The 15,101-nt window shown below is 35.2% G+C and overlaps 1 protein-coding gene across 1 annotated transcript in view; it reads right to left on the bottom strand.

Moving 5' to 3' along the window:
- The window catches only part of map3k20a (mitogen-activated protein kinase kinase kinase 20a), a 121,899-nt gene that overhangs the window by 59,716 nt on the left and 47,082 nt on the right, over window positions 1-15,101 (bottom strand). Inside the window, exons 4-6 of the mRNA XM_062069902.1 lie at window positions 6,735-6,836; window positions 6,501-6,566; window positions 4,182-4,210 (exon numbers count right to left, since the gene is read on the bottom strand). Coding sequence (XP_061925886.1) covers window positions 4,182-4,210; window positions 6,501-6,566; window positions 6,735-6,836 — 197 coding nt within the window. The remainder of the gene's footprint in view (window positions 1-4,181; window positions 4,211-6,500; window positions 6,567-6,734; window positions 6,837-15,101) is intronic.

Here is a 15,101-nt window from a genome sequence, read left to right as displayed (position 1 = left end):
AAATGTTATGACAGTAGCGTATGTGTGTGGCCGTGAGGTGAGTGACGTCAGTGAGTGTGTGGGCGATATAAGAGAGGGAGCGGTAGCGTGAGTGCCGGCGGGGACTAGTTTGTTTTGTATTATTTTGTAGTTTATTGTCAAAATATACACTCCAATTGTCCACTTAAATATTTCCAAGATATTTCTTTATTCTTAGACAACGGATTCCCTTCCGTGATTGGTAATTTCTATGGACACAGAAATGACGTCACCTAAAATTCCGTTTACGGCACATAGTAATGTCGTAATTCAGCTCTGAGTGTGACACTTAGATTCAGTCCTACACTTCGCTGAAAGTGTGAGTAAGACGCTTGATAACTAACTTTTAAGTGCAGCTTTCAGCGAATAATTTATTTACTCTTAAGTCAACTCTTAGCAGACTTCTTAGGAGTAATTCTAAGAAGCTTGATAAGTACGGCCCCTGATCTACTAAAGGCTAGCATGTACTAAAACACGTGCAAACTTAATAGCACACGCAAAGCTGATCTACTAAAGGTGTGCAGAGAGGATTGTGTCTATGACTGAGCAGAACAAGGAGTGCAATCCATTTAGCGTGTCTGTCTGCGTGGATATGCACAAACATACTGATCGTCACAACTGGGAGGAGAAAATGCAAATATAAATATACTGCGCACACAGTTTGATTTATCTAGACAAAACTTAACTGCGAACGTTATTTTGCGTCTTTATTTAGAACGTCTGAAAATTATGTGCAAACTGACAGTTACATACAGTACATTCAATGTGTCTTCTTTATTTATGATAAATGATAAATGGGTTATACTTGTATAGCGCTTTTCTACCTTCAAGGCACTCAAAGCGCTTTGACACTATTTCCACATTCACCCATTCACACACACATTCACACACTGATGGCGGGAGCTGCCATGCAAGGTGCTAACCAGCACCCATCAGGAGCAAGGGTGAAGTGTCTTGCTCAAGGACACAACGGACGTGACCAGGTTGGTAGAAGGTCACTCTCGGCCACTCTCCCAACCGCACAATGTAAATAGTCATTTCCATGACTATTTACATTGTAGATTGTCACATCAAAACTATAAATGAACACATGTGGAGTTTTTTATTTAACAAAAAAAGGTGAAATAACTAAAAACGTGTTTTATATTCTAGTTTCTTCAAAATAGCCACCCTTTACTCCGATTACTGCTTTGCACACTCTTGGTATTCTCCTGATGAGCTTCAAGCACACCTGTGGAGTGAAAACCATTTCAGGTGACTACCTCTTGAAGCTCATGGAGAGAATGCCAAGAGTGTGCATAGCAGTAATCAGAGCAAAGGGTGGCCATTTTGAAGAAACTAGAATATAAAACATGTTTTCAGTTATTTCACCTTTTTTTGTTAAATACATAACTCCACATGTGTTCATTCATAGTTTTGATGTGACAATCTACAATGAAAATAGTCATGAAAATAAAGAAAACGCATTGAATGAGAAGGTGTGTCCAAACTTTTGGCCTGTACTGTACATCCTACGTAAGTTTGTCAACATATATGGACTGTCAAAAATAAAACATTTGACATTGTGTCTATTAACCATATCATTTTATATAATTTTATAGCTGCTGGATGACTTAAAAAGCGAAATAAAACAAATCTGTTTGATGTGTTTTTTTTGAATGACATTCATTTTTTTCCTATAGAAGATATATTATTATACGTATCTACTATGTAAAAAAAACTTTTTGCACTGTGCATTTTCTTGCCTATTCTTCTTCACATTCGCAGTTAGTGCCACAGCCTCTCCCATGAGTGCACCTTCAGTGTGCAAATACAAAAAAGTGGTTTCCATTGTAAATGCACCGCAGGACTGCTTCTGAAATGCCCATAAAAAGTGGAACATGTCTGCTGCTTGTTTCAAAACATAGCAAAAGGTGACAGGTAGGAGTATGACAACATGAATGTGCAGTAAATGAGAGTCTCTCCTTGGTGAAAGCCCCCGATAGTACACGCTAAAGCCTCATTTAAATAAGGCGGTGGGCTTTTCGATTGCACGTGCAATGTTAGTAGATCACACACAACACATCCACTAATAGTACACGCTGTTTAGCACCTGGTATTGTATTTGGATCTTAGTAGATCTAAATCGTGTCAATTTGACGCCTCGAGTCTGTATTTTTCTGACAAATAAACCACACGGTTGCTTTGTAATCAAACCATAACAGTTTGACCCATGGCTAGTTTGAGGCCCTAAGCAAAATCTTATTTGGGGCCCCACTTCCTCATTACAATCTTTTTCCGCACTTTTTTATTTAGGTGAAACAATTTTTACATCTAAATTTCATTTGAAGCATGTTTTGTACTAAAACCAATTCATGTGAAATAAATTGTACAATCATTTATTTTTTTTAGTGCAAAAAATGTTTTTAACATAATTGAAACAGAAATGTTTCAATGCCTTTCAAAATCGGCCCCTTTGCCTTAAGAGAGATGCTATTTTCTGTGGAATTTTACAATACGTAAAAATTAAGTAAAATTGAATATGAAATGCCCTGTCATTCATTAATTGACTTCTTCAGGCAAAATGTTTATAGGGCAGGGGGCGGCCCTGGTTTGATCCCTTTATGTGTCCACTTATTGTACATCACAAGGGCTGGGGGCCAGATGTGGCCCCCCCACTTCATTTTATTTGAACCTCGAAAGCCTGGAAAATAATATGTATCAATAGAGTACTGTAACTTTTCTTATTAAATGTATTATTTATTTCTATTTTGGGAGAAAAAACATAAATGTACTCAATGTAATCGCAAATGTTAGGGGCGGTATGGCGTAGTGGGTAGAGCGGCCGTGCCAGAAACCTGAGGGTTGCAGGTTCGCTCCCCGCCTCTTGACATCCAAATCGCTGCCGTTGTGTCCTTGGTCATGACACTTCACCCTTGCCCCCGGTGCCGCTCACACTGGTGAATGAATGATGAATGAATGATAGGTGGTGGTCGGAGGGGCTGTAGGCGCAAACTGGCCGCCTCACTTCCGTCAGTCTACCCCAGTCGACCTACAATTGTAGCTTACCACCACCAGGTGTGAATGAATGATGGGTTCCCACTTCATTGTGAGCGCTTTGAGTATCTAATAATAGAAAAGCGCGATATAAAATCTAATCCATTATTATTATTATTATTAAATGATAATGATAAATGATAAATGGGTTATACTTGTATAGCGCTTTTCTACCTTCAAGGTACTCAAAGCGCTTTGACACTATTTCCACATTCACCCAATCACACACTGATGGCGGGAGCTGCCATGCAAGGCGCTAACCAGCAGCCATCAGGAGCAAGGGTGAAGTGTCTTGCCCGAGGACACAACGGACGTGACTAGGATGGTAGAAGGTGGGGATTGAACCCCAGTAACCAGCAACCCTCCGATTGCTGGCACGGCCACTCTACCAACTTCGCCACACCGCCCCGATGATGTTAAATGATGTTAACTTAAATAGTCTAATCATGCAAAAATATATTATCAAACATTCAAACCATTTTTAAATAGAAATAAATACTACTAATAATGATTTCAAAGCAAGTTATCCATCAAATTGTGCAATGTAAACGTAGCAATAGATTTCATGGTCAAATTGTGAAATTTACTGTGGTTTTAACATAATTTTTCTCTAAATGAAAACAACTTTTTTACTGTAATAAACTGTGGTACCGTTTTGGCATTTACAGTGATACACCGAAAACTCTACAGTTGTTGATTTGCGGTAAAAAAAAACAACTAAAAAACTGGCAGCTCAGGTGCCAAAATGTTACTGTAAAATTGTAAAAAAAACAAATGTACTTTTTACAGTAAAATTCCGGCAACTGAGCTGCCTTTTTTTTTTTACCATAAAAACAGCAATAATGATTTTCCATTTACAGTAAAATAAACTACATTTTGAGGTGAAATGATTGCAACTTACCATATTTTATTTACATTTTAGTTTAAAAGAAATCTACTAATAAAATTCATAAAACAATTGAGTAATAATAGTATTCACTAGAAGCGGCCAAACATACTGTAACTGTGACGTGGTCCTCTGTTATACATACATTAAGGCAGCAGAACTCATGCTCACTCCTAAGGCCTGCAAATTTCAGCAAGAAAATACAGTTGCATATTTTGAGAAAAAAAACAACTCTACCCACCTTCAGGACTTTGTCTGCTGTGATGACAACTGAAAGACAAATCACATTATCTCTGTGTTAAAAGTTCCAGTTCATTTACATCCATCAATCTCAATAAATAAGATCTATTTAAAATAACTTCAGAAGTTTAATTAAAAAAGTGAAATATTTTATAGCTTAACTACACACAAAGGAGAATAATTCAGTAATGTATGTCTTAGTTTCTTAATTATTTTTTAGCTTACTGTGACGATCTGTCACATTCACATCGGGTTGTGTTTCCTTGGTTGGTGTTTATTTCCTGTCAGCGCTCTTATTTTGGTTCCATTTCCTGCTTGTCTCCCTGAGCGCTGTTTCCCCTCACCTGCTGCTGATTGGCAGACTGGCCACACTTGTTGTCAATCAGCTGGCTGCTATTTATGCCTGCCTCAGCCACCAGTCAGGGCTTGATGATTGGTTTCCTGGTATACTGTTTGCTGGCTCCTGTTATCCTGGTTCCTTTTTTCATTGCATTTCCTTTAGACATTAAAGTAATGTTTTCCTGCGCTACACCTGCCATCTTTGCATCTTGGGGTTCACCAACAGATTATAATACTTACAGCTAATAAACTCCCCCCCCCCCAAAAAAAAAAAAACTTCACTATCTCATAAAATGTGAAAAATTGTCAAAAAGTTAGATATAATAGGCTTACTCGGTAAATGATGCAAAACCTTCCTGAGCCTCTAATTTAAGTCTGAAATGAACTTTTGAAATAAGATCACATTTTTTCTGCACTATTAGGCCAAAAATGCACCAAAAATAAGAACGCCAGACGAATCCAATGAGATCAAATTAAAACAGTGTTTTGCTCGAATGCAAAAATCCCTGTCAGTGTGATGCCGTGCATTTCTTAACTACTCCAAGCTACAATAATAAACACTTTGTTAAATGACAGTGTCAATCATAACTCAGCATCTTTTTGACATTTTAAGTCCACATTGGATGTCATTGGAAGTACGTCGGTTTTTATTGGTAATCTGTTCAAAAAGGACAGACAGACCGAATCGTACAAAAATCAAAAACATTCTATAAAAAATCATAAATCTGTTCCAAACACCCAAAAATATTAATCTGAAGCCCATTTTATAAAGAATAATTTTAGTTTCACATCATTGTTGCGCGGTGCAGACAAAATGCGATATGAAATGATAACAATTTGGCAGACGAATGAGCTTATAAAGGGCCCCTATTATGCAAAACCAACTTTTCTTACATGTTGGTTCCTGCTGTTGTGTATTTGGGATCTTCATAAGTCCCAAAAAAGTTGAAATTAAACCGCGGAGGCTTTGCGGAGATATTTATAAAACAATTTACTTCTTCCAAACAAGCTGTTTGGAATTTGGCCCTGGTGTGATGTTTTTACCTTTTGTGACTGTTAGAATAATCACACAACTCTTATGCTTAAAGGCTGTTGCTATAGTTATTATCAATTGTGCCGAAGTTGTACTTTTCTATCTGTGCAAAGGGACATCGTCTCGTATCAGTGTTTGTGTCCAGACCCGGCCTGCTGACTGCCAAGGGCGAACATCGAGTGCCGTGACGCAGACAAAGCAGAGACAGGGCAATATCACGAGTGTCAGCACATTTGCATTTCATGAATAGTCATATATTGTGTTTAAGTGGGGCTGCTGAGATTACCCCCCTTCCTTCAGAGGCAGCCTCAGTGATGTAACCAGGGACCTCCCAAATAAATAGAGGAGCACGTGGGACTGTTACCTTAGAGCGTAGGTTGGAACTGTAACTAAGAGTACAGGCCAAAACGTCTCTCCTCATTGAGCTAAATTGAACTCTGTCTCTGCATGATTCCTTGCTTCTTGTCTGTTTAATAGATGTCATCAGTGTTTGAACCTGACAGCGACGTCAGCGGATTATCTATATATGGTCAATTTTTACGGGAAGGGCTTTGCGCGAGTCCGGCATTGTAGTGACTAAGCATCTTCTTTTTCTTTATCCAACTGACAAGTCAAACTAGGGCTAAGTGATAGATATAACTTTTACAGTGTATACTGTATATACTACTGTTTATACCACTTACTTTTTATAGTGCATACTTTTAATATGTGCTCTAGAGCTATTATCTCTTGTTATGTTTAAATAATGCCACTGCTACCTAAGGTGCTGATAAACTGTGTTTTATTGTCTCACCTAAGCAGAGACAATAAAGAAGTTCAATCGTTCAAACTTTTCATGTCAATTGTCATGACGAAAATCAAACAAGACAAAAAGTGGGACGTAGAAAAACCGAGGTACTAACTAGTGTAAAGTTGAGGTATTATGGAGGCAGGCAGTAGTTTTCTTACCATTCCTTGACTTCAGGTCTCTGTGGATCACTTTAATTGGGGCCTCTGAGTGCAAATAGTGCATCCCTAAAGGAAAAATATAGAGCAAGGTATCAATCATGGAGTCAAAAAGGCTTCCTCCAAAATGTCAAACAAAGGTCTTCATAAAAAATAAAAAAATAAAAATGCACTCTTCCGTCAATGATGTAATGCATATTCAGTGTTAGATATTGTCATGTGACTGTCCTGTCTCACCTCTGGCAATCTCTGTAGCCCAGGTCATAATGTGGCTTATGTCCATCTCTTCACTCTCAGCACAGGACAGGTAGTCGTAGAGAGATCCCTTGCTGGCATATTCTAACCAGGAACCAAAGACAACATGTACAGCCAGAAGGTTACTTCAACAGAAGGGCAGTCAGTCAAGTGTCCTTTAAAAGGTTCTTCATTGATACAAATCTATGAACGTTTGAAATCCATAACTGGTAGAGTAGAGCACTGATCAGAAATATAGCCATACTCATTGACCTATGACCTATGTTGGTCATCTTATAAATGAATAGCATTCTTGATTTGACGTAGGACAATATTCACTCAAGAACTGATTGTGTATAATGTACAGTGGAACCCACTTATCACGACGCCTCTGGTTCATAATGTACTTGGTTGTTGACCTATTTGAAACCCAAACGGACATTGTTTGTACATATTTTTTCACGGGACACGTGAGATATTGAAGGATTTTTTAACCAATTGGCAGTTTGTTGAATTTTTATTAATCGATCCTTTATTTTGGATATATATATATATATATATTTATATATATATATATATATATATATATATATATATATATATATATATATATATATATATATATATATATATATATATATATATATATATATATATATATATATATATATATATACACTACCGTTCAAAAGTTTGGGGTCACCCAAACAATTTTGTGGAATAGCCTTCATTTCTAAGAACAAGAATAGACTGTCGAGTTTCAGATGAAAGTTTTCTTTTTCTGGCCATTTTGAGCGTTTAATTGACCCCACAAATGTGATGCTCCAGAAACTCAATCTGCTCAAAGGAAGGTCAGTTTTGTAGCTTCTGTAACGAGCTAAACTGTTTTCAGATGTGTGAACATGATTGCACAAGGGTTTTCTAATCATCAATTAGCCTTCTGAGCCAATGAGCAAACACCATGTACCATTAGAACACTGGAGTGATAGTTGCTGGAAATGGGCCTCTCTACACCTATGTAGATATTGCACCAAAAACCAGACATTTGCAGCTAGAATAGTCATTTACCACATTAGCAATGTATAGAGTGTATTTCTTTAAAGTTAAGACTAGTTTAAAGTTATCTTCATTGAAAAGTACAGTGCTTTTCCTTCAAAAATAAGGACATTTCAATGTGACCCCAAACTTTTGAACGGTAGTGTATATATATATATATATATATATATATATATATATATATATATATATATATATATATATATATATATATATATGTATATATATATATATACATACATACATACATACATACATATATATATATATATATATATATATATATATATATATATATATATATATATATATATATATATATATATATACATACATATACATATATATATATATATATATATATATATATATATATATATATATATATATATATATATATATATATATATATATATATATATATATATATATATATATATATATATATATATATATATATATATATATATATATAGGGCTGTGAATCTTTGGGTGTCCCACGATTCAATTCAATATCGATTCTTGGGGTCACGATTCGATTCAAAATGAATTTTTTTCCAATTCAACAACGATTGTTTCCCTATTCAAAAGGATTCTCTATTCATTCAATACATAGGATTTCAGCAGGATCTACCCCAGTCTGCTGACATGCAAGCAGAGTAGTAGATTTTTGTAAAACACTTTTATAATTGTAAAGGACAATATTTTATCAACTGATTGCAATTATGTAAATTTGTTTCAACTATTAAAAGAACCAAAAATATGACTTATTTTATCTTTGTGAAAATATTGGACACAGTGTGTTGTCAAGCTTATGAGATGCGATGCAAGTGTAAGCCACTGTGACACTATTGTTGTTGCTTTTTTTTTATTTATAAATGTCTAATGATAATGTCAATGAGGGATTTTTAATCACTGCTATGTTGAAATTGTAACTAATATTGATACTGTTGTTGAGTTTGAGTTTGAGTTTGAGTTTATTTCGAACATGCAAGCATACAACATGATACATCACAATTTCCAGTTTCTCTTTTCAACATGTTCGAAAAGGAGTAGGAAGAAGCTGAGCTTATTTAATCCTACACCTTTTCTTTTACATAACAGTTGCTAAACTTTTTTGTTCACTTCCTGCTCTCAATTTATTCACAATGTACTCCATAAGTAATCACAATCAAAATAAATAGATAAATAATAATTGGTGACGTAAGTTACATTTCATATGATGAGATAAGTAAGATTATTTTGAGAGTGAAAGAATGGATGAATGTAAATTCAGAATGTTTATCATGGTTCTTCTTCTTTGTACTTTGTAAACACTTTAAGTTTGAAGAGTTTCTTGAAGTGGATCATATTAGTACATTGTTTGATTGCTTTGCTTAATCCATTCCATAATTTAATTCCACATACTGATATGCTGAAGGTCTTAAGTGTTGTACGTGCGTACAAATGTTTTAAATTACATTTTTCTCTAAGAATATATTTCTCCTCTTTTTTTGAGAAGAATTGTTGTATATTCTTGGGTAGCAGGTTATAGTTTGCTTTGTGTATAATTTTAGCTGTTTGCAAATTCACTATGTCGTGGAATTTCAGTATCTTTGACTCAATAAATAAAGGATTTGTATGTTCTCTATATCCAACATTATGTATTATTCTAACTGATCTTTTTTGTAACACAGTTAATGAATGAAGTGTACTTTTGTAAATATTTCCCCATATTTCTACACAGTAACTCAGATATGGTAACACTAGTGAGCAGTAGAGAATATGAAGTGATTTCTTGTCTAGAACATGTTTTGCTTTATTCATTATTGACGTGTTTCTTGCTACTTTATGTTGTATATTTTTTACATGAGATTTCCAGTTCAATTTATCATCAATCATTATACCTAGAAATTTGGTTTCATTTACTCTTTCAATTACTTTTCCGTCTATTTGTATTTGTGTTTGACTTTCTCTTCTACTGTTACCAAATAGCATTATTTTAGTTTTACTGAGATTCAACGATAGTCTGTTTTTATCAAACCATCTTTTTAATTTGTTAATTTCTTCTGTTATTATTTGTATTATCTCCTGTGTGTTCTCTCCTGAACAAAACACTGTTGTATCATCCGCAAATAGTACTAACTTTAAATCTTTTGTAACTTTACAAATGTCATTTATATAGAGATTGAATAATTTAGGTCCTAGTATTGATCCCTGAGGTACACCACAGGATATATTTAACGTTGTAGACGTGTGTTCGCCTAGCTTCACGTAGTGTTTCCTGTTCGTTAGATAACTTGTTATCCAGTTTAAGACTAACCCTCTGATGCCATATCGTTCTAGTTTTTTGATTAAAATATTGTGATTAATTGTGTCAAATGCTTTAGTTAGATCCATGAACACTGCTGCTGCACATTGTTTACTATCTATTGCATTGGTAATTTCTTCTGTAATTTCAATTAAAGCCATTGAAGTTGAAACATCAGCTCTGTATCCATATTGGTTCTCTTCGAGTATTCTATTTTTATTTATGAAACTCTCTAATCTGTTATTGAACAGTTTTTCAATGATTTTAGAAAATTGTGGAAGTAAAGAAACAGGTCTATAATTTGTAAATTGATGTTTGTCTCCAGTCTTATAAATTGGTGCAACTTTAGCTATTTCCATTTTGTTTGGAAATGTACCTGTTTGAAATGATAGGTTACTCATATACATTAATGGTCCTGAGATCTCTTCTATAACCTTTTTTATCGTTTCCATATCAATTCCGTTACAATCAGTTGAAGTCTTAGATTTACATTTTCTCACGATTGTAACTATTTCCTCCTGTGTCACATTACTGAGGAACATGGAGTTGGGATTTCGCTCTATGGTATCATTATAGTCCTCAATTGAAACTGGGTCTGGAATCCTTTCTTCCAATTTTGGTCCAATATTTACAAAATAATTATTGAAGCTTTCAACCACTTCCTTTATGTTGTCATTTTTTTTTATTTCCGTCTAAGAAGTATTGGGGGTAGTCCCTCTTAGTTCCATTTTTAATAATGCTATTAAGGATGCCCCATGTTGCTCTCATGTTAGTTTTGTTCCTGTCCAATAATTCACTGTAATATTCTTTTCTACATGATCGTAGTATGTCTGTTAACTTGTGTTTATACTTTTTGTACTTAATTTCTGCCTCTGTAGTTCTTTGTGCTATACATTTTCTATATAGTGAATTCTTCTTCTTACAAGCATTTTTTAATCCTTTTGTCATTCATGGTTGATTATTCTTTCTCTGTTTATTACTGAGTTGTATCCATGGACAATGTTTGTCATAAAGTATTATGAACTTGTTTAAGAAATGTTCATATGCTTCATCAACCTCTTTTTCATTGTACACATTGTCCCAATCTTGCTTTTGTAGCTCAATTTTGAAGGCAATCATCCTCTTCTCTGTGCACAGTCTTCGAAATGTCCTTCTGTCTTCCATGTTCTTCTTGTAGTTTCCATCATATATTGTAAAAACTGGCAGATGATCACTAACGTCGGTTATAAGTAGACCACTTGTAGTGTTATTATCAAAATCATTGGTAAGATTATTATCAATAAGCGTGGCACTGTGTGCTGTGATTCTGCTTGGCTTTGTGATTTTAGGATATAAACTGATGCTGTACATTGTATCAATGAAGTCATCAATAGACCTTTGCTTGTTAGGGTTCAATAAGTCAATATTAAAGTCACCACATCAGAACATTATTCTTTGACCATTGTCCATGTAAGTAGCCTTGATCCATTCTTCAAATGTTTCTATACTTGACTTAGGTGATCTATATATACAACTGATGAAAATGTTTTTGCCTTTTTCCTGACATATTTCAATGGTTATACATTCTAAGATATTATCTATAGCAAATGACATGTTTTTTACCACTTTGTAGTTCAGGTTCTTCATCACGTACACAGCTACTCCTCCTCCATTTTTGTTGGTTCTGTTGATGTAGTTTAGTTCATATCCTTCCAGATCAAAATCTATTCCTTTTTTATCATCAATCCATGTTTCTGTGACAGCAATCACTTTGAAGGGTTCGTTGATGTGTTCCAAAAAAGTTCTTAATGTTGTTGTAATTTGCATACAAGCTTCTGCTATTAAAATGAATAATTGACTATTTGTTATCACATGTAATGTTGCTATTATATTGATCATCTGTATAATAAAAACAATTATTACTGATGTGGGAGAAAAAATTTGTATCTGGATCTATATCATTTTCCAAATCCTGGTTTTTGTGATCTTTGTTGCAGAAATTTTTTAGTTCCACATTTTCTTGTTCAACAATCTTTGATGTTGTTTCAATAATCTCAATAAGTGTAGGTCAGGGGTCGGCAACCCGCGGCTCTAGAGCCGCATGCGGCTCTTTAGCGCCGCCCTAGTGGCTCTCTGGAGCTTTTTCAAAAATGTATGAAAAATGGAAAAAGATGAGGGGGAAAAAATAAATTTTTTGTTTTAATATGGTTTCTGTAGGAGGACAAACATGACACAAACCTCCCTAATTGTCATAAAGCACACTGTTTATATTAAACATTAGAGATGTCCGATAAAAGCTTTAAAATGTAATATCGGAGATTATCGGTATCGGTATTTTTATTATCGGTATCGTTTTTTTGTTGTTGTTGTTTTGTTTTTTTATTAAATCAACATAAAGAACACAAGATACACTTACAACAAAACAACAAAACCAACCCAAAAAACTTCCCTCCCCCATTCACACTCATTCACACAAAAGGGTTGTTTCTTTCTGTTATTAATATTCTGGTTCCTACATTATATATCAATATAGATCAATACAGTCTGCAAGGGATACAGTCCGTAAGCTCACATGATTGTGCGTGCTGCTGGTCCACTAATAGTACTAACCTTTAACAGTTAATTTTACTCATTTTCATTAATTACTAGTTTCAATGTAACTGTTTTTATATTGTTTTACTTTCTTTTTTATTCAAGAAAATGTTTTTAATTTATTTATCTTATTTTATTTTATAATTTTTTTTTAAAAGGACCTTATCTTCACCATGGTTGTCCAAATTAGGCATAATAATGTGTTAATTCCACGACTGTATATATCGGTATCGGTTGATAGCGGTATCGGTTGATATCGGTATCGGTAATTAAGAGTTGGACAATATCGGAATATCGGATATCAGCAAAAAGCCATAATCGGACATCCCTATTAAACATGCTTCACTGATTCGAGTATATGGCGAGCGCCGTTTTGTCCTACTAATTTGGCAGTCCTTGAACTCACCGTAGTTTGTTTACATGTACAACTTTCTCCGACTTTCTAGGATATGTTTTATGCCACTTCTTTTTCTGTCTCATTTTGTCCACCAAACTTTTAACGTCGTGCATGAATGCACAAAGGTGAGTTTTGTTGATGTTATTGACTTGTGTGGAGTGCTAATCAGACATATTTGGTCACTGCAAGCTAATCCATGCTAACATGCTATTTAGGCTAGCTATATGTACATATTGCATCATTATACCTCATTTGTAGCTATATTTGAGCTCATTTAGTTTCCTTTAAGTCCTCTTAATTCACACTATCTGTATGTAATATGGCTTTTAATTTTTTGCGGCTCCAGACAGATTTGTTTTTGTATTTTTGGTCCAATATGGCTCTTTCAACATTTTGGGTTGCCGACCCCTGGTGTAGGTGGATGCAATCCTGAATGTAGGTCCTCTTGTTTAGTCGTCCCTTGGAACATAGTAGTGTCGATGCTGGGTGTTTGTTTTCTGTCAGAGTCCATTATCATCGTTGTTGTGGAAGCTGTTTCAACTTTAAAAATTGTCCAGGTCCTTGATGTCATGGACAACAATTACATTTGCTTCTGGACCTCCATTCAGCTTGATGTAGATTTTACAGTTGGCGCTCCAAGTTCCCTGGATTTTTCCCTCCTTTCTCAAGTCGCGTGCTTTCTTGGCGATTCCAGCATTATGTTTTGTGAGATGCTCATTCATGTACACATTTGTTCCCTTCAGCTTCTTTCCCTGTCTCAGCAATGCCATTTTAGATTTTCTGTTTACGAGTTTCACAAGCACGACTGGAGTGGCGTTGTTGTTTCTTCCGTGCATGTTTCGATGGTATTAATGTCAATTTCTTTTGATTGCAGAAAGTTGACCACTTGCTGTTCTGCTGAGACCATATCCATTTCATCTGGTTCACCTTCATTATTCACAGCTTTCGCATAGGATCTTGGTTTAATTCGGTACTCTGTCACGATGATATCATTCATTCGTTTGTCCTGATCCATTTCATCTATGATGTTCCTCAGCATGTTGTTGTCTTCTTGAAGGGTCTTCATTTGTTTGCCCATTTCAGTGGCTTCATTATTTCTTCTGTTGTTCTGAGATTGCAGATTTTCTATATTTTGCTGCAGACTTTTCACATCTTGTTTGTGTTCTGTTGTTACTTTTCTCAGATATTTTTTCATTTCTTCTTTCATTTCGTTAAGTTTTTGTAGTATCGCTTCTTGATTCCCATCATGTCCTGTGTCCAACCTCAAATCTTGTTCCCAGTTGTGTTCTGTATCAGCTGACCCCGAACGTTTCGGAATTTCAATCTTTCCTTTAACTTTTGGCATCGCGGCAGTCGCTGACGTCAGTGCCTCTTGTGTCTTCACGGCAGTTGCTTCTTTAGCGACTTGCGGCATTTTAACTTGTTTTTTCCAACAATTTCTTATCTTGCGCCGTTCAGAGATCAATTTGAGGTGTCAGCCTGTCAACTTATATCACTGCGACGTCGGAATCACTTTAAAACAGCTGTAAACTCGCCGTAGCTTTTGGTTGCTAGGCAACCGCTTTGAACTGCGCAAGGCGCCTTTGGCTTGAGGCTAACGGCTCTTCCAACTCGCCTTATTTCAGCGTATCAGTGCCTCTCTACTGACCAAAATCAGATCGAAGATGCCAGGGTACTCTCCTGTGGCTGTGATCGCAAATCAGTGGTCCAAATCTTCAGATTTAACAAAAAACTCCGGTAGCAAAAGCGGAGCCTTTTCTTTTGCGTCCTTTCTCATTGATAGGAAGTGACGTTTTGTTGTTGATAATATTCATTTTTGTTTCACTACTTTTGGATTGTTCTGTGTCGTGTTTGTGTCTCCTCTCAATTGCTCTGTTTATTGCAGTTCTGAGTGTTGCTGGGTCGGGTTTGGTTTTGGAATTGAATTGCATTGTTATGGTATTGCTGTGTATTGTTTTGTTGGATTGATTAATTTAAAATAAATAAATAAATAAATAAAACTTTTTTTTTTTAAATAATTAAAAATAAATAAAAAAATCAATTAAAAAAAAAAAAG

The sequence above is a fragment of the Entelurus aequoreus genome, linkage group LG14 (assembly GCF_033978785.1).
Source record: "Entelurus aequoreus isolate RoL-2023_Sb linkage group LG14, RoL_Eaeq_v1.1, whole genome shotgun sequence".
Lineage (NCBI taxonomy): Eukaryota > Metazoa > Chordata > Actinopteri > Syngnathiformes > Syngnathidae > Entelurus > Entelurus aequoreus.
Note: the sequence above shows the minus strand (reverse complement) of the source record. Positions and strands in the feature narration are given on the sequence as shown.